Consider the following 27,115-nt stretch of genomic DNA (forward strand, 5'->3'; position numbering starts at 1 on the left):
GGCCTGTGGGGTGGGCTAGCAGCCTCCACCCCCACCTAGAAAAAAGGAGGAGAGCTAGGTAAGCCTGGGCTTAAATAGGGAGGAGTTAGTCCCCAAGGCCCTACCCTCTCTTCATCCTCATTTTAGCATTATCCCCCTCCCCCATCTTCCACCCTGACTACCCACCATTTCGATCAACCTTGCCCCTTCTTGTAACCCCAGATAAGCTCCTTTCCCATGAAAAGCAAGAAAGAGAGGGCACAACTGCCTCCCCACAATGTGGGCAGACTGAAGCTGAGCAGTCTGAATAGGCAATGTTAAGGAGAATTTAGGCACTGTGTGGGGTATTGTGAGCCTCCTTACCTCATATGACAAGAGCAACTGCCTCTGGCCCTCCCTTTGGGGCTTCTACTGTATGGGAATCTAAAGATTTTTCCGGCTCACTTGCCCCCAACTCCCAAAACAGGATGGATTCTGGCAAAGTTGATTAGATCAGGGGATTAGAATTGTGGGCAGGAGTCCTGCAAGGATGGGTGTGGGAGGTGGGGAGGTACTAGCATGAAGCAGCTGTGGAAGAGATACAGCCCAGGGCCAGCCATGGAGAGGGCAGAGCAGAGTAGATCCACTGAATCTTGCAGGGGCCCCAGGAAGAGCAGCTAGGGGTCAGAAGGAGCAGAAGAGTTGACATCCATAAATATTCTGCCTTTCCTTCCCTCCTTCTGAGAACATCCTCCCCCCACAACCTGCCTACCAGAGATTGACAAGGTGAAGTCACTGGTCTAGACTCAGGGGTCAGTGTCATTTTAATCTTATCTTTGTGATGAAAAATTAAATGAATTATACATAATAAATTTCAGAATCCACGTAAAAGTACCTGGTGAGTGTATGTGAGGGTGATCTAGCTGCAACATCTCTCACCCCATTGATCACCAGGGTTGATTCAGCTGGTCTGGCTGGCTAAGCAGGTGTCCCCTTTCTCCCTTACTGCTCTGCATGCATCCTTCCCGAAGCTGTGCTCTGTAGATAGAATAAGACTGTTCTTCCATCAAGGGTGTACGGGTAGCTGCTCTCCCCAGCTAGAACCTCCAAATAACCTCTCAAGGTCCAGTTGTAGAAGAATGTAGACTAGTCAAGCTTCCAAGACACCAGACACATCTAAATGAGGCACCACATGTGACGAACTGCCTTTCTTTTGAAAAAAAAATTTTTTTTAGTACCTGGTAAGTGCCCAGCTCCAATCAGGGGCCCCGGACATGTCAGCTCTGGGTCACTGAGTTTATCCAGCTGGTGCTGGGCCCACACAGGATAGATGTGAGGGAGACAGGCAGTGGGGGAAGGGACTCCCTCTGCAGTGTGTCCCTGCTTTCAGAGCTGATGGGGCACCTCTGGAGACCTCTCCCTTGATTTCATTACTTCCACTTCCTCCCTTAACTGGATTAGATGGCAGTCTATGAAATCCAGGGCAGCGAGATTGGCTTTCTGCCTGGAAATGAGGAGAGATGTCATTACAGGTCCTGAATCAGCATCTCGCCCCAGTCCCAGGGGCCACCTGGTCAATAGGGAGTTCATCTTTGCCCCGGCTAGCTGTTCTTTCCTTCATTCTCTCCTGTACCCATCTACCTACGCATCCATCCGGTATGCATTCTACAGTTCTCCTGCTCCAGCCAGTCTGGTGTTCAGTTGTTCTGAGCAGGAGACGTATGTGGTGCTTTTTCCTATCTAAAATGCAGAGACAACAAGACAACCCCAAACCACCTGACTCAGATGTTTTACAGAGCCACTGGTGTGTTCAGTGGGGAGCCTCTCGATGAATCTCACCCTCCCTAAACCATAGTCACTGGGAGAGGCAGGTGAGAGAGATAACCATGCCTAAAGCCCAGGGACAAAACAGGCTCAGGAGTTTTGGTTATGAAGTACAATAGGTGCCAAAATCAGCCTCAAGGTCACCCAATGCTTCCTCTTCTCATTCTAAGAATCTTTATATGGCTGCTTTCTCTCTGGAATCATCTGTCCTTGTACCCATCTGACAGGGTAGGTGGGAGATGAGGCCCAGACTGGACTAGATACCTCTGTCCTTGCATGACTATCCCTTACTCTACTGACATAAGCCTGAAAAGACTTCATGTTAATGAATTTCTGCATACCAAATTTTATTTTTTAAAGGCTTTTATTTTATTAGAGAGAGAGAGAGACAGAGCAGGGGGAGGAGGGGCAGAGGGAGAGGGGGGAGAGGGGGAGAATCTCAAGTAGACTCCCCGCCTAGCACGGAGCCTGATGAGGGGCTCGAGCTCACAACCCTAAGATCATGACCTGAGCCAAAACCAAGAGTTGGACACTTAACCAACTGAGCCACCTAGGCACCCCATGAACTTCTGCATACAAAATTTTGTTTTAAAATGGGATAAAGGAATCATTATTTAAAAGATCCAAGTGGTAAAGTGAAGGGTCCTTATCCTGATTCTTCCGGTTCATATGTGTGGGTTTTTATATAGAATATCCACTTCAAGGGAGGCCCACGCATACTTTGTTCTTCCTCTGTTTGTTCAGGGTCAGACATTCAGGCACCTCTAACCCTGAGCACATCCTGTGGTGATTGGCACTGTGCCCATTGCTCTATTTGCTTCTAGCACAGATGGTAGCATATTTATCTGCTATGTGGCCAAGACAGAATTCCAACAACTGATGTAGGGTAGAAGCTGGTCATCTTTGAGGTCCCTACAGCCTTTGAACAACATGCACGTGTTAGGGCTAACCATGGATTTCCAAGAGAGCTTTAAAGTAACCTCTCCTCAAAGGGAGCATCACACATGTCCCTAAGCCCAGGGAACTTAAAGTTTGGGCAGAAAAACAAAAATGGCAAATGAGCCTGGAATTAGAGAACAGTGTGAGAGCAGAGAGAGCCAGCTGCTGGGCTGGAAGATCCCAGAAAAGCTTTGAGCAAGTGTGGGTGGAGGCCATCAAGATTTCTTAGAGAAGCTGGGATCTGAGTGCGGTTGAGTTCTAGACCAGCAGAGATGAGAGCTGCAGTCATGTCAAGGGAGAAGAGAAGAGGAAAAAGAACCTGGAAGCACAAGGAGGAGGCCCAGCAGAGCAGAGAGAGAGAGGAGACTGTTTAACGGGTGATAGATGGGAGGCTAACAGCAGACATGGAATAGAAAAGGAATCTTCCCAGCAAAGGGTGTCAAAGGAGCATGGCGATGTTCGAGGCTCTTGTTACTGCACCAAATGTGAGAGTCCTGGATGGCATGGTTTGTTTGTTTCTGCGACAAATAGATTATTGAGCACGTAACAATGAGGCAGACACTGGGGATAAACAAAGTCTCTACTCACATGTCGCTTGCGCTGTAGTGTGAGGATCAAAGGGAGGCAGACAGTAAACAAGCAAAATCAGTTTTTGCAAGTTTAATTTTCTGGTAGAGTTAAGTACTATGAACAGTAAAATGGGATAATGTGAATACAGTGTATATATATTGGAGGAGGGGTGACTTTAGAGAGGATGGGCCTCTCTCTTGAAGGCCAGGGTCTCTCGTCTGGGCTAAAATCTGAATGATGAGAAGAGGACAGCCCTGTAAAGACCCATGAGGCTATCTGGGCAGAGAGCACAGAAGGGGCAAAGGCCCTGAGGCAGGAAAGGCTGGCTTGTCGGAGGAATGCCAAGGACAGTGTGGTAAGGCCCCAGGGAGCAAGGGGGCAGGTGGTAGGCAGTAGACAGGAGCCAGGCATGCAGGGCCTCCTGAGCCATGAAGAGGAGAGGCTTCGGGGGTCTAGAAAAGACATTTGTGGTAGAAAGACAGAAATTTCTTTGCACCTTCTCTTCCCAGAAGCCGGAAAACTTCTTGACACCAAACAACAGCCAGGTTCTGCCCATCCTGGACCCCAAGATCTTAGATGAGAAGCTGGGTACCATCCGTGAGTCCTGGTCCAAGGCCACGGTGAGCTCTACAATGGATTCCAGCACATCTACCTCTCAGGAAACAGAGATAGAGCCTCAGGCACCCAAGATGTCCCATGAAATGGTGAGTGTCTCCACCCAGTGCTGGGAGAGGAAGAGCGGGGACAGGGGTCACGGGGAAAGGGTTTGACTGTCACCAAGTTCACTACTCAGGTGGCAAGGAGACCTCCCTTCAGGCACACTCTGTTTGTGACTTACGTCCAAGCTAAACTGGTGGAAGGTGTGGATTCTTCATTTTACAGTTTCTTCACCTTTCGAATGGAACTCGCACACAATCTCCTTCAAAGCAAACCCTTGCAACACTTGTAAGACAGGGATCCATTGACTCAAGTAGAGATCAACCCAGAACTTTCTCAGGAGCACGTCCCATGGGTAAGGGGAAGCCCCTCTGAGTCATTAGTTTTAATTTCTCAAAGAGGAGATTGGGGCTCAAAGAAAAGAGGATACCGTCTTTGGTCACAGGGTCTGTGTCCTTGGTCATGGGAGCTGCAGTTGACCAGATGCTGGGAAAGGGTTGGTGAAGGTGGCCAAGGTGGTGGCTTAATTTGGTGAGGGGTCAGTGCTGAGTCCTGGCCCCTTAATGCAGAGAGATAAAGAACAGGCCACCAAAAGACAGTCCAGTCGAAGTCCCCACTTGGGTACCAAGGGTGAATTCATGCGTGGCTTCCTCCCTTCTTCCACAACGGGTCCCATGGGGAACGCTGCTCAGAAAGATCCTGAGGAAAGGCCCCAGCCAAGGCCACTGGCCCCTAGGGAAGCCCTGGGGCTCCCCCTCTCAGGATCTGCCCCTCTCCACCGACAGCCTCCGCATCTTCCCCTGGCACTTCTGCACATTTCTGGAACATGTGCCATCAGATTAATAGGAAGGGTTGCTGTCTGCTGGGTGTGCCCAGGATGCTCCCACATGGACTTACCCTGCCCACCCCGGAGCAGGTGCCAGAGCACCCATGGGCCACCTTCTACACCCCCTTCTCTCACCTCTGCCCCTTGGGAAAGCAGAGCTCAGGGCTAACTTGCAAGCTTAGCTCTCAACTGGGTTAAAAATAAACATGCAGACCTTGTCTTTGGAGACTTTGCAACATGAATAGTGCCTGTGGTCGGTCTTCATCTTTTCGTAAGGATTCAACCGTAAGAGATGGTACTAGCCTGCAGCATGTTAGCCAAGAGCAGGAACTGTTCTTGAGCAAGAGGCCGAATAACCATTGTGAACAATGGAGGGGAGGAGGAGAAATAAGTGGCCCAAGGGCACTAAGACAAGATTCTGGAAGGCTCTGAAGGTGTACAAGGGGGCTTAGGGATCCCCTATACCCACAGGCTATCAGGGCAGCTGTGAGTTGGGTGCATGCGTCCAGAGAAGCATGCCCCCTCTGGAAATCACTTAGCACTCCTGTCGGTGGGCTGGTGCCTCTACCTTCCCCCTTCCTGGGCACCTGGCAAGATGGTGGTAAATACTTACTGGGCCATGTGATGAAATCCCTGGCTAGACAGCAAGGCCATCAGAAAGAACTTTAGAGGGAGTCTAGTCCAGTCTCCTAATTGATGAAGGGTGGCAATGAGGAAGCCCTAAGGTGGGGTAACCCTGCCCCAGGCTTCCTGACGCCACTCTCCCATGCTGTCTTGCTTATAACCAGATGAAAACAGGTAGCTGCGGAGGCCTGCGTGCCCAGCCCTACACTGTTGAGCCAACCTGACACCACTGGGTCCCTCAGACACTCATGGAGTGTTCAGTACACTGGGCCTGCCCTTATCCCTTGCCCATCACAGCCTGTGTCAGGCCCAGCCTGTCCCCTCCTGGTGCCTGATTCTTCTTTCCACTTCATTTTCCCTCCCAACCCTGCCTTCAGTCCCCCAACCCATCATTTGTCCCTTCCTCCCTCCCTCCTTCTCTCTCTCTCTCTCTCTCTCTCTCTCTCTCTCGGCTCAGATTTACCATCTGGCTTTTCCCACCTCTGATCCTTTGCCCCAGTTGGGTCCTAGAAACCCAGCCCCCAGCTCCAGCTCCTACCCACTCGCCAGAGCTTTCAAGGACCAGGGCAGGACCCAGACATCCATATGGCCAGCAAAGCCCTGTCCCAAGCAATAGAACATGGGTGGGTACCAACAATGTGCAGCTCCGTGAAATCAAAAGTAGCCATGTAGCAATGGGTCACTGTTCCATAGCAACCACACAAAATTATATAGCAATAAATGAGCCTATGCAAACAAGAGACAAAGTGACAAGCAGGAGAATGCAGGCAGGGAGTGGTGGAGTAGAGTCGCATATCAATAGAGCCCCACCATACAATACTACTCCACAGCACTTGATGATAGGACACGTGAACACAGAACATGGGAGTGAACACACAGAGGGTAAGCTGCAGACAGAGTCACAGAGCAGAAGATACTCGGCCACCACTGGAACATCTGGGTGGCAATGGCGCCTTCACAGTGTGTGACTCCTGGGCATGCGGTCAGCAGCAGAGCCTGGGGGCAGGGCAGCGGGCCCCCGGTGACATGGCCGTGGCTGAGTGCTGAGCCAGCGATGACCTGCCTCCCTCTTCTCCCCGCCTCTGCGTTCAGGCTGTGAGCCCCTCAGCTGCACCACATTCCTGGAGTGTGTTTGTCTGTCTGGTCTTGTAGCGCGGTCCCCAGAGCCCAAGAGACAATTTTACCTCTGAGTCCCTCCAGAGCCTACTCTGGCTTAATAGGAAATGGAGCATTTTCTGGAGAAAGGAGCACCTTGGGAAGGGAGAAGAGACTGGAGGGGACGCGGGGTCTGTACCCTCTCTGCCCCAGGGGCCAGTCCCAGCTCTGTAGCCGCCATGAGCCCCACCAGGCTCCCTTCCCCTAATGCACCCTTGGGCCCGCCTTTGTTCCCAGCTGCGGTCCAGCCAGTTCTTCCATCTCAGACTGGTTTTAACACATGACTTTCAGGTGCCACTTTGTCCACGTGGTGCAAAGCTCCTGTCCCGAGTGGACCCCCTGGGACCAGGGTCCTGCAGATGTGGTCTCGGGTCAGATGTAGGGCTTGGCAGGGCTGGAGGAAGCCTCCACCTCCCTTCTGAGCAACCCAGGGAGTCTTTTTTGGAAGAGGTGGGCTTTTGAGTGTGAAGAGTGCGACGTTAAAGAGTCGTCTTGAACATGATAACTCCCAAACATTAAACAACTTGCAAGCATTCCCCTTCACCCCCATAACCCCCCTCCCCGAGTCCACCTCATGCTGAGCCAGGCAATGTGAACAGCAGGGAAGATGAGGGGTTGGTTCCATTCACAGAGGGCTTATCAAGCACCTGCCTTGTGCCAGGATTCCCCATTCCCCGGGCAGCAACCTCAGCAATTCCTCCAGCCTGCCCGAAAACCAGAAGCCCCCACCCCTGCCAGGTGCCCAGTGCTGTGTCCAACTCTGCAGGGGGAAGGGTCGGGGAGGAAGAGGCCAAGGCCCTGAGCCCTGGACTTTCTCAGCAGGCAGGAGCGAGCTACACTCCAGGAAACAACAGAGCAACACTGAGCAGACACACAGGAAATATTTGGTGAGGGATAAATGGCAAAGGGGCATGGCCGAGACCCTTTATCTTCTTAAGTGCCACGCTTACCCAGCATTGCTGGGCACACCTAGTGAATCCTCAGGAAAGAGAGAGAGGAGCAAGGAAGGCTTCCTGGAGGAGGAAGAAGTACTCAGTTGCTATTCAAGAAGTGTGTGTTCAGTGTTGTTTGCAGTGCAGAAATTCTAGCACAGGGTCTTTATCCTCTTCTCTCTGGCTCCCTTCCTCCATTCGCCCCACACACACCTCCTTTTCCCTCTCTCTCTCTCTCTCTCCCCACCCCCCATTTCTGCCTCTCCCTGCTTCTGCCTTTCTTTGGTTTTCTCAATTTCTTTCTGATTCTCTGGCTTTCTCTCTCTCTCTGACTCTCTGTTTCCCTCCCTCCCTTCTCTCAGCAGAGATTTGTGGCAGACCAGAGGCCCTCATACCAGCAGATGAATAATTGACAAGGGTTGTTTAAAGATTCAGTGGAGTTTTTCCAACCTCACCACACTGGAATAACTCATTTCTTTCATTCTCTCTTTGAAAGCCTTTCCCTCTATCTCTCCCCTTCCCCTATCCCCATATGCCAGCCCCCCTCTGAGCACAGCTTTTGTCTCTCTCCGTTTCTGAAGTCTGCTGGACCCCAGAATGATCCCTTCATCCTCATTTCCTTAACTTCACTTCCCCCGCTGTACCACCCCATTTGACCTCTCCTAAGGGTGGTGGTTGACCTCAGCTCCTCGGGACACCATTTCCCCAAGAAAGAGGGCCCCATTTCATGGGCGAGGAGAGGAAGGAAGGCCCAAGGAACTGTGACCTCTCTCAGATCACACAGCAGCAGAGGTGGGCTTCAGACCACTGGAGTGCAGGCCTCCTAGCCCAGGGAACCCCCAGGCAGGTGGAGAGGGGCTGGCTCTGCCACGCCTTCCCCGGGGTGGTTCTGAGCACTGTGTCCCTGAGGTTTGATTTCTCCGTCTGTAACACAGGAGAGCTGCTTACCTGCTCTAACAGCTCCATAGGACCAGATGGGACAGAAGAGGGACCTTCATAAGCGGGGGGGGGGGGGGGGGGGGTGCTGGCGGTGTAGCAGAGATTCCTGGGAGCATGGTCCTGCGTGGCTGCCGGGAGTGGCCTGAGGGTGCCCAGCCATCCCTGTTTGCCCAGGACCAAGGAGTCCCTGAGCCGTAGGACTTGCAGTGCTAACCCAGAGACAGACTCAGGCGAACCAGGAAGAGAGTCACCCTGCGTGGCGTGGGCCCTCCCCCCCAGCCTCGCAGCAACAGGGCACAACCCTCTGCCCATCCTGCCCAACTCCACACTGTCCCCTGCCCTCACAGAGCTCTCACCATCTCCTTGAAGTGACCTTGAACTCCCTTCCCCTCTCTGGGCCCCAGTTCCTTCCTCTGACAGCAGAGGAGGTTGGAGCAGATGTTCCGGAGTTCCCCCCCGGGGCTCCTGTGCTGTGACCAGAGCCTTGGTCCTGCCCTCACCCACCCCCCCACCCCCACCAGGATGAGGTCTGTAGGCTGGTGAGGCTGAGAAGCTCAGACCGGCCCCGCTCCCAAGGCACCACCTGGTGGTTACCTGAGTATGACACTGCGAGCGACAGTGACTTACAGGAATGGCCGTCTGGGGTGATGGCGTCACAAAGCCCAGGATCCTGGAGTTGGCCCCCAGGAGCCAGAGAGACACTGAGCCCAACCTGGGATGCAGAGCCCCACCAGGGGGCTCCGATACTTTGGGCCACAAGGGGCAGAGAAAACACAAGAGAATCAGTGAGACAGGGAAAGAGAATATACAGCCATCTGGCACCTACCTCAACAGCCTCCAACCCGATGCACCTGACTGGGTGTCCCCTCCCAGCCACGCCACACAAACCACCTGACACATTCCCGAAACATGGCTGTCACCTTGTCCCTCTCACTCCAGCGCCCCACTGTCTGTAGCCCCCAGCTCCACTGCCCAGTGCCCGCGGCCCCAGTTTGCCAGGTCCGTCTTCTGTCCCGTCGCTTCCGCAAGCACCCCTGTCCTGTCCACCTGGCCAGAGGCCCAGGAAGGGGCATATGTTCATCACACGAGCACCTTATCACACCCACCCCACACCAGCCCTCCCCAGCTCCTCCCCTGCACTCCTGAGGCCCCTCAGCTGTGAGCCCAGAGGCTGGCACTGGGGGCAGGCGGGTCCCAAACACAGATCTTGGAGTGTGCAACCGTCACGGCTCCCGGGCTCAGCTGAGCCCCTCACCAGCTCCTGACTCTGTCCTTCTCTTCTTCCACCAGTTCCTACACATGCACACAGATAGAGGGCAAGCTCACAAGCGTTTGGGGGGGGGGGAAGAAGCAATAAGGAGACCATCATATAGGTGCTCTGTTCTCCCCCCACACACACAGCACCTCCTCCCTTTCTCTCCATACAGCCCTAGCAGACTTCGGTCCCCACCACTCAAGAGCTGTGTGACCTTGGAAAAGTCACACCACCTCCCTGGGCCCGTCTCCTCATTGTTAAGTGGAGGGAATACTCTCCCCTGTCCCCCTCTTGAGGCTGCAAGGAGGATTAACAAGAGCAGATGGCAGTGCGCTGGAAACCGAAAGGCTGTCCACTGTGTGGGAGGCTTAGGACTGGTCACTGTGTTCATGGGCCCTTCGAGAAGGAGGGGGAAGTGGGGGTGGGGGGAAGCACGAGTCCTGCAGACCTCCACCCTTTGACCCTTTCTCCGGACGGGCCGTTCCTAGACCCCTGGCCCACTCCTCTCCCCTCTGTGCCCCCGCCCTTGGAGTCTCTGGTGGGCCATTCTCCTCCCCCATCCATCACCTGGGACTAAAGAGATTAATAAACAAGACTCATAACTCAGCTGCTGGGATGCAGCAGATATTTACGGCTCCGTTTCAATTTGCAGAGAGATTAAGTGTTTGTCGATTTATTGTCTCTTGGTGTGTGTGAGAGCTGAGCAAGGCCCCCCGCAGGCCAGCTGCCCTCCCCCACTCCGCATACTCGCACACTTGTGGGCGCACCACCCCCTGCCTGGTCCCTGGAGCAGGTGGGGAGCCCGGTGCTGCCCAGCCAGGGAAAGCCATGGCCGCTGGAGTGGACTTGTCTTCCTGATCAACTTGACCAGAGGGGCAAGTGACCTTGGCCCCAGGAGATGATGGCCTCCGGGCCCCTGGAACAGGGTTATTAGACAAGATGGGGGGTACCCTCCTTTGATGATTCACCAGGTCCTTCCTGGCCTTCCCCCATACTCATCTCTCCCCATAGGGCAAGGGTCCGTGGGGCTGGGTAAATGTGCACTAGATCCCAAGACCCACAATTCTAGATCACTTTCTGGGTATCCAAGAACCCAGGATTCCCTATTCAGATGGACCTGAGCCTGCTCTTGAGAACCACGCAGGCCTCTTCCCAAAGTCTGTGCTCCCCCACCCCCATGGACCCCGAGCTGCCTCTCTCCTTCCCCGTTGACTTTGTAGTCAGACACAGGCATTCATTCATTCATTCATCTGGCCAGCTTTTTGGGCATGTTCTATGTACCATACCCTGTTACCTTGCCCTGCAGAGCCCTCTCATCTGTGCAGGTGACGCAGAGTTGAGTCCCATCTCCACCACTCAAGAACTGTGTGACCTTGGGTGAATCACTCCACCTCTCTGGGCCTGTCTCTTCTATTGAGTGGAGGGAATATTCTCCCCGTACCAACCGTTGAGGCCTTGGAGAGGACTAACAAGAGAGTGGATGGCAGTGCAGAGGCAACTGAGGGGGGCCTTCACTTTGCAGGAGGCATATTAATAGTCGCCGTGTTCGTGGGCCCTTCGAGCCAGGGAGGGGTGGGGAAGAGGGGAGCAGCATACCTCACCCGGGCCTTCCCCGCTGACCCTTCTCTGGGAGCACATCCCCAAGCTCAGTGACAGTGACATAAAGATAACTCCCTACAAAAGTCCCTGTCCTCAGGAAGCCCCAGTTCAGCAGGAGAGACACATCAGGGATCCATGCAGGAGGGTGGCCAGGACTGGGGTGCAGTCTGCTCAGGGGATTGTGGGGGCACGGGGGGAGTGTATCTAACCCCAACCCCCACCCCACCTGCCCCAGATATCAGTCATCAGTGGTTGTTAGTATGAAAACCAGGACAGATCTTTGGTTTGCTGTAGAAAAGAAGTCTAGGTTAGTGAACTTGTTCCTGTAAGAGGAATCTGTTGAGTTGAGATTACCTGTGTGTTTACGTTGTGTGTCTGTCTGCCTCCACATCTCTCTTCCAGGTGGGACCCTGGCCTGGGGTTTCACCAAGAGGCACTATGGGGCCCTCAAGCTAGTCCCTTCCTTCCAGGCTAGTCCTCAAGCTAGGACGTGTTTCTTTTTCTGTAAAATGAGGAGAATATTCCTGCAGTGAGAGATGAGGAGGTCTTAGGGCGTGGAGGCGAGAACTGAAGGGATAGATAGGACAGAGGGTTGGCCAAATCAGGGCCTGCCCCCAGCACCCAAAGATCAGGCTGAGAGGAGATGTGGGTGAGGGGCACACTGGAGCGGAGGCTCCCCAGAAGAGCGAGAAAACTACCAGCCGAGGGCGCCTGGGCTGGGAGGGGCACCTGGAGACCTGGGTCCGGTTCTGACTCTGCCACTGACCTGAGCAGTTGCTCTGGCTGCACCCCTCCCCTCTCGGGGCCCCAGCCTCCCCTCTGTGGAGTGAGGGGCCTGGTCTTGATGGTTTCCTCTTTCATCGGGCAAACAAGGCGGAGGGAGGTAGGACAACCTCTGGCTCTGCTCCTCACAAAACAGCTGGCACCGCGCTCTATCACTGCCCATCTCAGGTCCTGATTAAGCACTGGGGGGGGGGGGGGGCGCAGAGGCGCAGCTCTCTCAGTAAATAAAGCCAAGATGATGAGGCCGTAAATTGCTGAGGGCTTGAAGCATCGATTGGTGAGGGTGGGAGGACTACAGAACCAGGGGTGACACCTGGGAAATGGAGCCCATTCCTTCTGCAAACTGCCAGCCTAGCCCTCCTTTTAATAATACCAGTTATATCCATCAATCTTTATTGAGCTCTTACTCTGCTCCCAGAACTTTCACCATAATCTCATTGCCTCCTTGCACCAACCTGATGAAGGAGGGACAGTTATCATCCCAACTTTGCAGTTGGGGAAAATGCGGGAAACTCAGTAGCCCTCCCAGGACCCTAGGGCAAGGCTGAGGGAGAGCATTCATTGGTCCAGCACAGGTCTGGGATCTGCGGCCCCGTGCCTATTCCTGCAGCCACGGCCTCGTGACTCACAAGTCAACAGCCTGGTGAGCTTGACTCACCACGTTCCCAGTCCATCTGTCTGGGTGGGAGGGCTGCCTCTGTTTGCTGGTAAAACACCAGAACAGAACTCTGGGGCTGCAGGTCCCCTCCTTTGGGAGTCTAGGCGGAGAGGTCTATACACCATAAGTCTGAACTCCAAAGAACCATAAGTCATCAGTTAAGCTGTAGCTAACAAACTATTAAATACGTTCTATTCTTCCTTCACAAATACACCTTATTAACCACATCTGAGAATCCCCAGATTCCACACCGGACCCTGGCAACATGGGGAGAGCAGCTACCAGGCCCTGCCCCTAGTCCCCCATATCCTAGGAAATGTCCCCTTTACCTCTGTTTCAGTCCCATACCCTAAGGGCCCAATGACCATGTGAGACCTTTCACGTTGCCCTCAGGAGAACAGGCCCTGGGATAGGAGGGAATTCCGGGTCCCAGGTACTGGGGGCTGTGGTCTGGAAGGGTGCTTAGGCTCTGGCTGGGTGCAGCTCCTTGGCCCTACCAACTCTCAGCCCATGGGGAAGTTGGCAGCCCTGGAATGGCCAGAGCAGGACCCTCTAACACACAGAGCCCAAAGCAGGGGCCCTGCTTGTCCAAGGCTAAGGGCCGAACAGCCCCTCCCCCAGCGCGGTGACTCTATTAGGCTGTGCTCCTGAGTTCCAATTAAATGCTTTTCAGTACAATCCAATTTCCTCCTGACATGGACTAGAAAAACCCAGTCTGTGCACGTGCGCGTGCACGCACACACACACACACACACAAAATACATTTGGTGTTAAATATCCAATCAGGCCCAAAGATAATAGAGAAGGGCCAGTTCACTCCCAGTTTAATCAGATAAAATGCCCATTCATCGGCTCCTGCCAGTGGCAGACGTCCCCTCCTCAGCCACCAGGACCGAGTGGAGGGGGCGGGAGCGGCTGCAGGAGAGGGGCTGGAGCAGAGGGGGACCTTGGGGAGGAGAAACGGGCTGAGTAGGTGGGCTGTGCCTTTAAATCTTCAAGGAGGGGGGACAGCATTGCCCACAGGGGACTAATTATCCTTCAGCCTTTAGCCAGCTCTTACTCAAACAGACAAAAGGGGGGCTCAGCAGCCCCAATGTGCTAAGCTTCTGCAGCAGCTTTTCACTCTCAGATATGCAAATCTACCTCAGCAGGGTGGACCCTAGGGATGGCTGAATAGTGGTCTAGGGAGTTGGGAGGGCCAGCAAGGGCAAGGGCCTGGCGGCTGGACCCTCTCAGAGGACAGTTTGGGGAGACTAGAGGCATCTCACTGTCCCTCCTCTGGCTGCGTGGGGAGCCCTGCCTCACAGTGGGGAGAGCCTTATGGAGGCCAAGAAGAAGGTCCCTCCCTCTCCTTTATGGGGGGGGGGGTGCTCCCTCTGCAATCTGGCTCAGAGACCAGGAGCTGACAGCCCCGACGGGGCCCTCCTGTGCACTTGCCCTCTCCGGTCTAGGACATAGGCAGCAGGTAACCTAGCCAAGGCACAGATCTAGGTGTGGCCCCTACCCTAAACCTGTCCATGGCTCCCTCACCAGCAGCATGAGTCCCTCAGCCTGGTGGCCTCCATGACTTCTGAAGCCTATGCCCCAACCCAGAGTATTCTACCCACGCCTAACCCTAATGGTATCCACTCACAGTTTCAAGCCTTGACTCCTCCCCTCTGCCTGCCTTATGTCCCCTCCCACACCCCCACTCCAGGTTCCTGGCACACAGTAGGTGCTCAGTAAATGTGTCCAAGAAATGCATAAAGTGCCCCTTCCTAGGCAGCCACATAACCCAGGGAGATGACAGGTCTGGATCAGAGACAGGAAGTTTGCTCTCTGCTCAGCTGCCAGCCAGCACCTACAAGAAGCTCAGTCTTTCCAGCTATGAAATGGGCTGATGTAGGCTGGCTGCAAAAATCCTGAAGTGCCTGGAGGGGGCTCTATGAGTTGTGAAGGGCCTCTGGTGTCTTATCGTTCACATCAAGGTGAAGAGGACAATGTAGGGGAGAGGGCAGTCAGAGGCCAGATTCCATCTCTCTTAGCCCCTCCAAGACCCTCCTATCAGACAGTCTCCCTTGGGGAATCCATTCCCACTCTGTATGGGTCTCTGCCCTACCTCTCCAAGTCCTCTGCCCAGCTGAGAATTTCACTGGCATCTCAGCAGGAGGGGCCTGGGGCCTGGGCCTTAAAAGTGGGAGGGGAGCTTAAAAACCCTGGGAGGTGGGTCCTGAGGCAGGAGTGAAGATGGGCTTTAGTGCAGAGGGTCTGGCTAATCAGGATTTGGATTCTGAGACCGAAGCCTGGGCCTAGGGTGGGCAGGGGCACAGGCACCCCAGGAGACTGAGTTGGGGGTACCCCAGGCAATGGGAGAGCCCCCTTCCCTCACTGCTGCCTGTGTTATGAATGTCTGGGCCCAGGAGAATTCAAGGGAGAGGGTGAGTCATGAGGAGGAAAGTAGCCAGGAGAGGCCGTGTGACAAGCCAGATGAGAAGGGTCTCTAAGGGGACCAACCGCCATGAGGCTCTAGTCTCCAAAGGCAAAGGGTAACACATGGGGTTCCAGAAGCATTGCCCAAGAGTCTGAAAGCAGAAACACTTTGTGAAGCCTGGCAGAAATGGAGTATAGTTTCTAGCAACTCAGGGCTGGGGAGAATGGTCTCGCCTAGGCTGGAGGCAGGAGGGACAAACAAGCCAGAAAATGTCCAGCCAGTGAGGATGGGGGGTGAGGAGAGGATATAGTGGCACCTAAGGAAGAATCTAGATGGGGTTGGAGCAGCAGGGACAAAGTAGGTGTGCCCCCAGGGACGGGGACCTACACATGTCCAAACCGCAAGTACCTTACAGGATTGCCCAGCCACACCAGCCTCCCCTCCAGAAAGCCCCTGGGAGTCTGCTCCTTCCAGCTCACCAGGCCTGCACTTTTGGAAAAGAAGACCCTCCCTTTCCATTGACTGTCCCAGTGCTGGCTTTCCAGGGGCTAAGGTGAGCGCTGAGAAAGAGGGAGCTCCAGCCCCCCAAGTCCCTCTTCTGTCCACTGTCCCTCCCTCAGCTCAAGCATGTCTCAGCCTCCTTGGATCCCTCCAGATACTCAAATGTCCTGCCTGGGGCTCCTTCCCCCACAGCAGAGACCTGGCAAGTGGCCCCCTGGACCTCTCCCCCTACCCCACAGCCCAGCTCTGGGGCTTGAGGAGAGGACAAAGAATGGGAAGTAAGGGACACACACACCTTCACAGAAATGATGAAAAGGGTGGGGGTTGAAAATAGAGAGCTTAGAATTCACACCTGGAGAACACAAGAATCTAAAGAGACGGCGCTCTGTACTAGAATCCTAATCCGCTCCAGCCAAAGACAACCAAGAACACACCTATAATCAAACTGAGTTGGGTTTATTGATTCGTTGGGGCCAAGGGGTGGGGTGGGGGGGAGGCATCAGGAAGGGTGTGTTGGAAAGGACAGAAAGGATTCGGCTCAAGTTAGGTGATTCGGGGGAGGTTTCGAGGACACAGGGTTCGGCTCTGGTAGGATGTGCTCAGGAGGTGAGCTAATTCTCACCCAGAAGGCAGGAGGGACAAAACAGGGCTAAAACTGTCCTTGGTGAAGAAGCAGCAGGCACTCAATTTGGCCAGGAAAGGCTGCTGTCTGGTCATTTTTGTGCTTTGAACAATGTTTCTGTTTTATCTGTGTTCAGACGTGACTACAGAGTGGCCTTGTTTTTGTCTTGCTCCATTCTGGTCAGAAAGTGGCTTTATATGAGGGGCACCTGGGTGGCTCAGTCCGTTGAGCTTCCACCTCTTAATCTCAGCTCAGGTCTTGATCTCAGGGTCGTGAGTTCAGGCCCCACAGTTGGGCTCCGTGCTGGGTGTGGAACCTACTTAAATAAAAACAATAAAAGAAGAAGAAAGTGACTTTATATGATGCTGTGAAGTGATATCCAGGCCGGCTTCTGGCCCTCGGGGCTGCTTTGCTCTCCCGGGAGCTTCAGGCAGGGTGAGCAGGGAGAGAGGGAAGGGGCGTGTGTTACACACACACCGGAGCCAGGCATTGTGCTCGACCCTGGACAGACTTGGCCTGCTTAAGCTTCACCGCAGCCCTCTCCCCATTGTATAGACGATGAAACTGAGGCCCAGAGGGGCAAAGCGCTCTCCAGAGTCAACACTAACTGGGAAAACTGGAGTGTAACCCCTGCGCTCCCTGGCTCCAAAGTCTTCACCCCTGTGTCCTTGGCCTGGAGGCTGAGCTCCTTCGGCTCCGCAGGGCACAGGACTCTAAACCGTGCCCCCCCGCCCCACGCATCCCAGTGGGGCATCTCTTGCTGCAGGGGTTCAGCCTGGCTGTCATGGGCCAGCCACGGTGTCAGCAGCCGCCCGGCTGGTCCCCTGTGCCTAGAGGTGTGAGGGGTAATGAGGCCCCGTAATTAAGGTTCCTGGAGCCGTGGCCGGGAGATTTATAGACAGGCTTTGTCAATAACCGTGCTCCGGCTGCAGATCCAGGGAGACATCGATAAGTGCTCGTTACAGCTTCTCCCCACTCCCTGCCCTGCCCCCCCAAACCTCTCCCGGGCCTGTCAGGCCGCCTGTTCACAGCGCCTATGTACACAGGCTTCGCTCAATTAATTTGCACTTGTTGGCACCATCTGTTCTTTTCATGTGTCCTTATCAGGCGTGTATGGGTCCTGCCTCCTTCTCAGCTGTGCTCCAGAGCAGGGACATGGCACCCGCCCTCAGACTGGGGCTCCTCAGGGTGGGGCACTGTCTCCTCCCTCAGTCTAGGCCTCCTGAAGGTGCGGCCAAGACTTTGTCTTCCTTCACCTCCCTTCCACACCCCTTCCTCCTCACCCTGGGGAGCTATGCTCGGTTGAGGCCCTGGCAGAATCCCTCTGAGCCTGACCCCCACCGGCAGGGCCTTGTCCTCCAGAGAAAGCCCCCCAGACCCCAGTCAAGCCGTCCCCTGGCAGACTGGCTGCCCCTGGGGGCTGAGAGGCAGGGCTCTGGTTCTGGTCCCTGCTTTGGCTCCCACAGCCTGAGGTCGGGAAGGTGCCTGTTCCAAGAACAGTGACATCACTGAGTCACAGGGTTGGAGGGGGCTGAGAAGCCCCTGCTAAGTCTCTTTCTCTTGAGTAGCAAGGGCCAAGGGGGAGGGTCCAGAGGTCTAGACTTGGGCAGCCCCCAGAGCAGGGTGGGCATGGCCTGGTGGCCCCAGGATGCCAGGCAGATGGCCCACCCAGACAACTGAGAAAAGGCAGCATCCTAACGATGCCTGCCCTTGGCTGTCTCCCCATCCCAACGCTCTTGGCAGCCGGCATCCCAACCCTACTCCTCTCAGGGCTACTCTAGCCTCCGGAAGGGTCACAGCATCTTCCAGCTCTGCTGGTCTGTGCCTCCAGCCCTCAGCACAGATTCTCGAGATGGCCTGGCTCTCCTGACCCGGGGGGATGACTGCTGAGCTGGCTCTGCCATGACAGAGCTGGGGGGGGGGTGGCCTGGGCAACCTCTCACCCTCTCTGGGCTCTGGGGACCTGTGAAGCCCGCTGGGCATGTTCACAAGGAAACCAGGCCTTCTCCTGGAAGTTATCTTTGGAAATTCATAGTATCTAGCTCCAGCGCAGCCCACCTCACCTGACTAGAACAGGCTCCACATTTGGGCCTTGGCCTGGCATTCAATGCCCCATGACTAGGCCCTGCAGCCACGCCAGCTTCATCTCCCACCACCCCTCCTCACCACATGTCCTCACGGTCTGTCTACACTTCCCCCGGGTGCCAGGCTACTTCTAACCGTCACGCCTTTGCCCTTGCCAGGAACGCACCCCTTCTTCACTCCTTTATCACCTGACAAACTCTTACTCGTCCTTCAAAACCCATTCCCAAACTCATTCTGGGATGGCCTCCTTCACCCCTCTGCCGACACCCCAGGGTGCGAAGGGGCCCGGCCGAGGGGCTCCCTTACCATACTGATGGACCACATCACCCCGTGCCTGCTACCACATCCACTACAACACTGGCCTCTCCAAGCCTTGGTCACATCTGTACCCCGGGTGCCCAAATGGGGCTACTAGAGAGTGTGTGTTGAACCGGAGGGCCCCCAGCACCCTTGGCCTGGGCTGGGGGAAGGGCAGTAGTCTCGGTCCCCCATAAATGGAAGGTGCCCCCCGCCGATAGGGTCATGGAGGTCTCAGGTGGGCGGTAGACGCATTAGGACCACATGCAGCACACTACCGGGGAAGCACACGAGGAGGGGGCTTTACCCACCTCCCTGCCCACCCGCCCCCAGTCGGCCCCTGCCCTGGGCCCATCCCAGGAACCCGTGAGTCCTCAGCCACAGACGGCTCCTCAGGGGCTGGGATTTGGCAGGGGGTGGGAGGGGAAGGGGGTGGGCTCAGGCCCACTCTTGGCATCTCTGCTAGGAGAGGGTCTTAGAAATGAGTACTCATGCTCACTTGGCACATGCTGGGCCTCCAGCTACTGGTGTCTCAGGGCCCACGGCCCATGTGCAGGGACCCAGAACCCCGGGTGCCCAAAAGCCCCGTCCTCGGCTGGAGCAGAGGCTCACAGCTAGGCAGGGGGCAGAAACCCCACAGCATGCCAGAAGCAATGCTATGGACCATCTCAGTCCATCTCTTCTCCCCTCCCGGGTGCCAGAGGTCTCTTGCCCTGAGGAGCTGTGTTCAGGACAGCCTCAAAACATAGGAGCCAGGCCCGGACCCTGTGTGTGTGTGGCGGGGGGAGCCCAACGGCCAGTGGGGACCGATGGCTGTGTGCCCTGCCCTGAGTTCCACTGAGCTGGGAGGCCCAGCCTTAGTGAGTCGGCAGAGAGCATGAGCCCTGCCCTCACAGCCTGGAAGGCCAGTTGGGGACAGGAGGGCCCGCCCTGGGCTCTGAGCAGGGACTGAAGACTGGACTCAGGAACCAGCTCTCCCACTGAGGCAAGTGCTCTGACCCCTTCCTGCCTCACTCCCCGCCTCTGTAGAATGGGTACAGTGGCAGCTGGCTGGTTGAGTTACCAGAGCATGAAGTTAGATGGCCGTGTATAACGTATTTAGAATAGCGCCAGCCCTTGTATCACTACCTGACTGAGGCAGGCTCTAGAAAATCAGAAAAGGAAGCCACCATCCCTTCTAGCCAAGGAGGGTGAGAAAAGCTTTTGTCTGAGGCAGCTCTGAAGAATGGATCTGCAGAGACAGGGTGAGGGCGCCTCCGTTCGGTCGGTGGAGGAACTGCAAACCTCTGCTCTTTACCCCCACCCTGAGCTAGCTGTGGGGCTGGAGGGTGGGGCTGGGATCACGGTAGACCTTGACCGCCAAGCTGCGTGAATAAAGCCCCCCTCCAATGCCACCAGGAGGCTCTGTGCTCCCCTCTTCCTGCTCCCCACCCAACCTGCTGCCTGCCCTGCTTCCTGGACCCCACGGAAGGTGGCCCCCACCCCACAAAGAACACTAATCTTGACATAGCGGCTGTGTCTCACTACACTTTCAGGGGTGGGGGGCTCCTTAGCACCCATTTTATAGATGAAGTGTCTTGAGATCAGGCAGGTCCCCCTGGGACTTCTAGGGGCCGGCTCAACCCTTCGGGAATGGCGTCCTCTCCCTGTCAGCATCCCACACTTGCTCTGTGTCCAGTGATAGACCCCCTGAGGGGTCTTGGTGCCCCTCCTGCCCCCCACCAGAGCAGGGCTGGAAGACGCCCATGTCTGGGGCCTGCCTGAGCGCGGCCGATGCCTCCACGTGGTACATTATTGATGGCGCTTCTAATTGTGCGTTTCCCAAAGTCTACAGGCCTTTGATGAAAAATTCATGGCACGCCTGAGGATGGGAGCAGATTCAATCGATTGGCAGCTTAGCGGGTGCAGGAGCGCTGGGCCCCTCTCAGTGAGGTGGTGGCTGCCCGCGGGTGGGGAGGGGGCATGGGGCAGCGTTGCCTTGATCACAGGCTTCTGGCCCCAGGTCTTGGGACGGGAGGGGCATGTGCAGCAGAATACAGCCGCCCGTTTCCCCGGGGCAGGATCAGGAAGGTGTAGGCGCACATCGGGGATGTCATCTGGGTGGCTGGTGCCTTCCACAGAGGATGGCCAATCTCCATCATGAGCCTCATTTTCATTTTAGAGGAGGATTCGACCCTCCAGAGCCCCCAGGAGTCACACAGAGGCGGGAGTGACATTCCCAGAGCTATTCATGCGCCAGGTACTCTGCTTGGAGCTTTGCACCCACAAGCTCGTTAAATTTCCCACAGCCCTGGGAGATGGGGAAGGTCAGGCTCTTGGTCTTACAGACCACGAAACTGGCTCAGAGAGGTTCGGGACCGCCCTTGCCAACACCACACAGATAATGAGTAGCCGAGCGGGGACTGGAACCCAGCACTGAGCAAACTCGGGGCCCACTGTCTTTCCCTGCTCCCAGCCAGCTCTGATCTGAGCCACAGAGCAGCGCCGGGCTTGTCCTGTCCAACTCCCCTGCCCTGTCCCTATTACATAGAGGAAGAAACCCCGTTAAGAACAAGGATCTGCCCAGGATCTCCAAGTGAATTAAGTGAAAAGGGAGGCCTGCACATGAGAAGAGTAAGGGCCCCCCTGCACCACTAACCGAGGCCAGAGGCCCCCACGCATGCAGAGTCCTGAGCTAGGACCCAGCAGCCAGGGCTGGGGGGTTCTTTAGACCAGGGTGGAGCCCTTGAAACGGGTCAAACTGTCTGTCCTGGATTGTCCAATCAGGGATGATTATTGTGCCACCACTGAGGCCCCAGAGACCCCTGGCATTCACTCATCTGTTCATTAAGTAGGTGAACAAGTATTTATGGAGTCCCAGCTCCACGCAGGCACTTAGGTGGGCGTAGATGGGGTGCTTATCAGGAAAGGCTTTGGGGCCAGGCTTGCCTGAGACAGACAGTCTGGACCCATCACAGTCGGGGAAAAGGCCAGACAGACCCCTCCGTGCCCTCGGCGGGGGTCTCTGCAACCCAGGCCAAGGGTGGCTAAAACAGATGTCTGCCTTAGTGACCAAGGCCGTTTCTAGGTGGTGGGCTGCTCTGTTTGGGTTTGTTTTCCCTTTGCTTCCCAGTGAGTTCCTTTTAAAAACATCCACCCATGTCTCCGCTGAACTAAAGGGAAAGGAATTTGTCCAGACCATCAGGGAAGCAGAGATGGGAAGGCCCTGAGGGGCAGGCGTGGGGCCCCAGGCCATGCTGTCCAGCTGCGAGAGGAGCCCAGCCCGGGCTGTGGTGGGGGAAGATTGCTGAGGGGTGGCGCTGGAGGAGAGAGGGGAGACGGACCAGGAGAAGAAGAGGGAGGCTGAGGTGTAGCCTCAGGGCAGGCTAGGGGCAGAGGGTTGCCGAGACTGGGGCTGGGGGAGACAGAAGGCCGGAGCCCTTGGGGCCTTGCCCATTCCTGGTCTCCCGGCCCCACAGCCCTCCCAGGCCCTGCCATCTCCTTGCAGTTCCCTGGCCAAGGAATGAGCCTAGCCTGACGCCAGCTACCCCACCCAGAGGCTCCCCACCCTGGAACAAAGGGAAAGTGGCCCCTCGAGTCGGCCTGCTCCAGTTCAGGGCTGGGCTCCGTCACCAGGCAGTCACTTGTTGTAGCAACAGTCCCTAGGGACCTATCCCGGGGAACAGGACGGCCAGCAAGAAAGATGGGGGAGCCAGAGTCCCCGTCCCCTCCAGCCCCCAAGGCTGCCCCAGGCCTCCGGGACAGCCGCTCTGTAAGTCTGCCTCCACACCCACTGGTCCCAGGAGGAGGGGCTGGCTCACCTAGCAAGCAGTGTGTTGGGGTGTGTTGCCTGGCAACCAGTAGAAGTGATCCCGGAGCAAGGGGCAGGGAGGACCAGAAGATCAGGCCTGCAGGCGGTGGCCCCCACAGGCCCGTGGCCAAGGGAATCTTCCACAGGGCCCCAGCCCCAGCCCCGGCCCCGGCCACCTGAGCTCACACTAACCCTCCTGCTAACCCAGGCCCGGGTCTGGCCTCTTGGAGGTCTAGCCCTACGTCCTAGAAAGTGGCTGGGCCTGGGCTAGCTCGGGGCTGTCAGGCAGAGAAGGCTTGCAGGTTGGGCACAGCTCATGAGGGCTGTGAGGGAGAAGGGGTGAGGTAGATGGGGGCATGGGAGAGGAAGTGGATCAGCGCCTGGCCAGGGGCCCTGCGCCGCGTGGGTCAGTGACTGCACCCCAGTCGCCAAAGCATTTGCTCCTCCCCTGTGGCAAGAAGCTGGCAGCACACCCCCAGCCGGGACCGACACGCCAGCTTGCAGATGAGGAGGCACCGAGTGGGCAAAGGCCTTGCTTAAGGTTATACACCAGCTGTGGGCAGAGGCTGGATTAGAACCCAGGATTCTAGACTCTAGCCAGGGCTCTCCCCCGCCCCGCCCACAAGGGACATTCAAAGGCAGCAAAGCTCTAACCAGAGAGGATTATGGCAGGAGGTGACCAGTGCGATCAGAGATTCCTTATGGAAGAATAAGCAGAGGCCAGAGCTGGGGTCTAGCTCCTCAACAGCCTCCTGAGTGCCTGGCCCTGCAGTTCCTTGGGCCGGAGGCAAGGGCCAGCCCCAGGCTGAGTCCAGGAGAGGCAGGACTCTGAGCCACAGACCTGAGAAGGAGTGATCGATGGCTGGGCGTGGGGTGGTCCAGAGGGTCTTCCTGGAGGAGGAGGGCCCAGGGTAGGTAGAGCCTTGAAGGTGGGGCACGATTCTGGGAAGGTTGGGAAGGGAAATAGGAATGGAAAGACGGAGCATCCTCCAGGAAGCTCCTCCCCCAAGCCTGCCCCACCCCCAGCCCCATTGTCTGGACCCAGCCCAATCAGCCCCCCTGGCTCCTGCAGGGGCCAATTAGGCTGGGGCTGGGGTCAGCGCTGGCCAAGGCCTCACCACCCCTCTGAGCTTCACTGTGCTAAGCACAAAAGGCACCGTCTCTGAGGCGGCAGAAAGGAAAATAAGGAACAGAAGGAAGAGACAATGCACTCCTTTTGTTTCTTTGCTGTAACCTTGAGCTGAACAAAGAAGCGACTGCCTCCCCCTCAGGAACCTGTTTTAAACAGCAATTTGCACAGACTCGGCTGACATTCAAGGGGAATGGGGAGCAGGGATCTGGGGTGAGCAGGGCCCTGGCTCTAGGACCTTCTGTAGCTCTGGACTGCCCTTGATCCAGAAGCAGAGCCCCCCGGGCTGCCTCAAGAGTGGTGGCAGGTGAAGTGATCATCCAGACTCGCAACACCCGCAGGCGCCCACCCCCGAGGCACCCTGCCTCTGCCAAGCCCCGCCCTGGGCGGCCTGGAGTCCGGCCCCTCCCACTTGGCCATGCCCTTGCCGCCTGACCTCGGGTGGGCCAGCCCCAGCCTCATGTGCCCTCCAGCCAGAGGGGCTCTCAGGCCTCCCTGACCCTCCCTCCTTCCGGTGGTGATGAAGTTCAAGAAAGAATGAGGGAGAGGAAGAGCCTATTCTGGTGGCCACAGGGTTCTGCTGTCACACTTGTGCCCCACCCACTCCACTGGGTGGGCAGTGACCAAGGGTAGAGAGGTCATGGATTTACAGGTGTGACGCTGGGTGTACCTGTGAGGGAGGGGCTATTTGGTCAGAATGAGCCCTGAGCCCTGGGAGAGGGCTGTCCCCGTCAGCAGATGCTTAGCACAATTCCCCCTCCCCCCTCTTCAGGCCCTGCCTCCTGGAGACAGCCCCCTAGCACTGGGCCCTTGCTCAGAGCTCTGATCTCAGGAACTGGGGAAGGCCAGCGCCAATTTGCACAGGCTGAGTGTATCCATTTTATTTTAACGAAATGAGGCCAATTCCCAAGGTATTGGATAGCTTAGATTGGCCCAGAGTAGCCTCTCAGACATCCTAAGGGTACCTGCGGGAGCTCTGCGATCAGAGCATGGCAAATCCGGCTGGAGCAGTGTCCTTGGCCAACAGTCCTGGGGGGACTGCCTGGCCCTCCTTCCCCATCTCGGGATGCCACCAGAGTCTGCAGAGAGGATGGGAGGCCCTTCCATGCTGCCAGGGTGCCCCAGGAGCTGGAGGGAGAGTGTGTTGCTGGTCCCTGGAGGGAAGGGGAGTCCCAGTCTGGGGGGAAGAGGATCAGGGATGGCTTCTTGACAGAGGGAACAAGGCTTCAGAGATAGCGAGGGGCTCAGGAAGGCTGGCCCATGATCAGAGTGGCCATGGCCAATTTCTGAAGGGAGTCTAATTTTGCTGGGAGAGATGGCTTGAAATTCGAACTGGCAGTTTATCACGAGGGCGTGTGGGAGCCACTGAAGGGCTCCAGAGGCCAGAGAGAAGGTGCCATTTATCTACTGCCGCATAACAAACCACCCCAAACATTGTGACTTAAAGTGATCATTTTTCTTGTATTATTCTCTCTCTGTTCTTTGTGTCAGGAGCTAAGCGGAACATAGCAGTGAGGGCTGGTCTCCATCCATGGCGGCTGGGTCCTCGGCTGACATGGGAGGGCAGGGGGCTGGAGCCCGGGGGCTGGGCGGACATGGCTCCTCCCACACCATCAGTTGGGGCTTCCTCACAGCTTGGCCATCTCAGGGGCTTCTTCCCTGGGGGACAGCAAGTGTCCCCGGGGGGAGGTGGCAGCTGCAGGGAAGTCCCCGAACCTCCCAGTGCTGCCTTTGCAATTCTCTAAGACCCGTCCAGTTATAAGGCAGGGTCTAGACCCCACCTCTCCCTGAGAGGAGGAACACAGCATTTTAAACCATCTTCGTCATCTTGTGGAGAGGAAGTTGTGTTTGGAGGCAGCACAAAGAGAGCCCAAAAAAGCAGAGAACCAGGAGGTCTGCCTGTAGGAGGAGCCTACAGAGATCAGACCAGTTCGCCACGAGGGGGAATGCCACCAGGAGATGCCCCTTCTGGGCAGAGGAAATCCCATGGGTGGGGGCAGAAGCACTACATTATTGGCTGGTTTCATTATCGGCAGAGAGGGGTACTGAGGAAGTAAAACTGGCCCCTCGCAGCCTGGTGTAGGGGTGCAGCGACACCAGGAAATAGGCCTGGCCAGGCCTGGGGCAGGGAGGTGTGGGGTGGGGAGTAGGGGGTTGGGAATCTTCCTCCCTCTGACTCAGAAAAGCAGCCCGGATGGGCCCTAAGAGCACCGTACAAGCTTGAAGGCGCTCACACAGGCCAAGGTGATGTGCATACCTCCCCTCCCCCAGTAGACACCTGGCCAAGGACAAACACCCCCAGTCCCTGGGGAAGGAGAAACTCAAGGGCAGAGTGGCATCTTACCTGGTCCCCTGGAAGACCGTAGCTCCGATTCCCCAGCCCAGGCTTGGCTCCCTGGGCCTGTAGGACAGTCCTTCAACAACGTTCAGCGAGACCCAAGTCAGCCTGCGGCTCGGGCCCTATGGGTGGGGCAGCCTCGAGCAGATCACCCAGCCCTGCCCCCGTGGGCCTCGGCTTCCTCCTTGGGAAGTAGGAGTGGAAGTGCCTCCCCTGCAGGCTCATTGTTTGAATTAGAGGAGCAGTATGGAAAGGGCCTGGCCAGTGGTAGGCGTTCAACAAGGGGGAGCTCCAGTTCTTGGGCCCCATGACCCCGGCAGGCCCTGCTTGTGCCTAGTGTCCATAGTGTGGCTTCCCAGGTGGATAGAAGAATCCGGTCTGATTTGCAAAGATTTAGTTGGGGTGTGTGTGCGTTCATGTGTGTGTTTGGTACACTTTCTAAACTACATCCAGGTCCAGTGAGGTTTGGGCTTTGCTGTGTTACCTTGGACAAGGCACCGCACCTCTCTGACCCCCACGGGTGATTTTTGGGAGAGGACGCCCATCAGAACCTCGGAGATGGGAGTTCACAGGCAGGTGTAGGAAGATGGGCAGGACCTTTTGGAGGAAGGACGTGTGTGGGGCTGGAGAGCAAGACAGCCCCCTATGCCCCTCCCCCACCCTTCCCCACCCCTGAGCTGTGGGGCCTGCTCAGGCCGGCCTTATTCCGAGACCTGAAGGCAGAGCATCTGTGGGAGGTGGCTGCCCTCTGCCGGCTGCGGAGGCAAATCACAGGACAGGAGCCTGGGCCTGCCCGCGACGCGTCCTTGGCCTGGCAACCCGGAGGGTGGATGGCTGCCCAGGGAAGGGCAAAGGGGGGAAGGGTGAGTGCCAGGCCCAGCAAACCTGCCGCCCTGGTTCAGGCTCACCGCCCACCCTCTGCACCCACCCCACCCACTGCCGAGCCCTGCCACCCACACGGCCTCTGATCCGACACCTGTCTACACCTGCCCTGGCCTCAAGCTTCTTCCTTCCCCTCAGAGAGTGAAGTCCCTCCCTGCTCTTACCCCTGCTCCAGCGCCGGACTCCCATACACCCCCTCCCTGCCTATCTCCTCATTCTCCTGAAAGTCCTTTCTCTGTCCACCCCCACGCCTCTCCCCCTCCCTCTGTCCCTTCTCAACCTCACTGTCCCCCTCACCGCCTTCTGGCATTCAGAGCACAGGCCAAGGTCACCAGGGGTCAC

General features: G+C 56.5%; 1 protein-coding gene across 1 annotated transcript in view; it reads left to right on the plus strand.

Annotated features, from left to right (window-relative positions):
• Nucleotides 1-27,115, plus strand: part of CCDC33 (coiled-coil domain containing 33) — a 101,528-nt gene that overhangs the window by 58,935 nt on the left and 15,478 nt on the right. The window contains exon 12 of the mRNA XM_032417935.1: nt 3,801-3,995. Coding sequence (XP_032273826.1) covers nt 3,801-3,995 — 195 coding nt within the window. The remainder of the gene's footprint in view (nt 1-3,800; nt 3,996-27,115) is intronic.

The sequence above is a fragment of the Phoca vitulina genome, unplaced genomic scaffold (assembly GCF_004348235.1).
Source record: "Phoca vitulina isolate PV1807 unplaced genomic scaffold, GSC_HSeal_1.0 scaffold20, whole genome shotgun sequence".
NCBI lineage: Eukaryota > Metazoa > Chordata > Mammalia > Carnivora > Phocidae > Phoca > Phoca vitulina.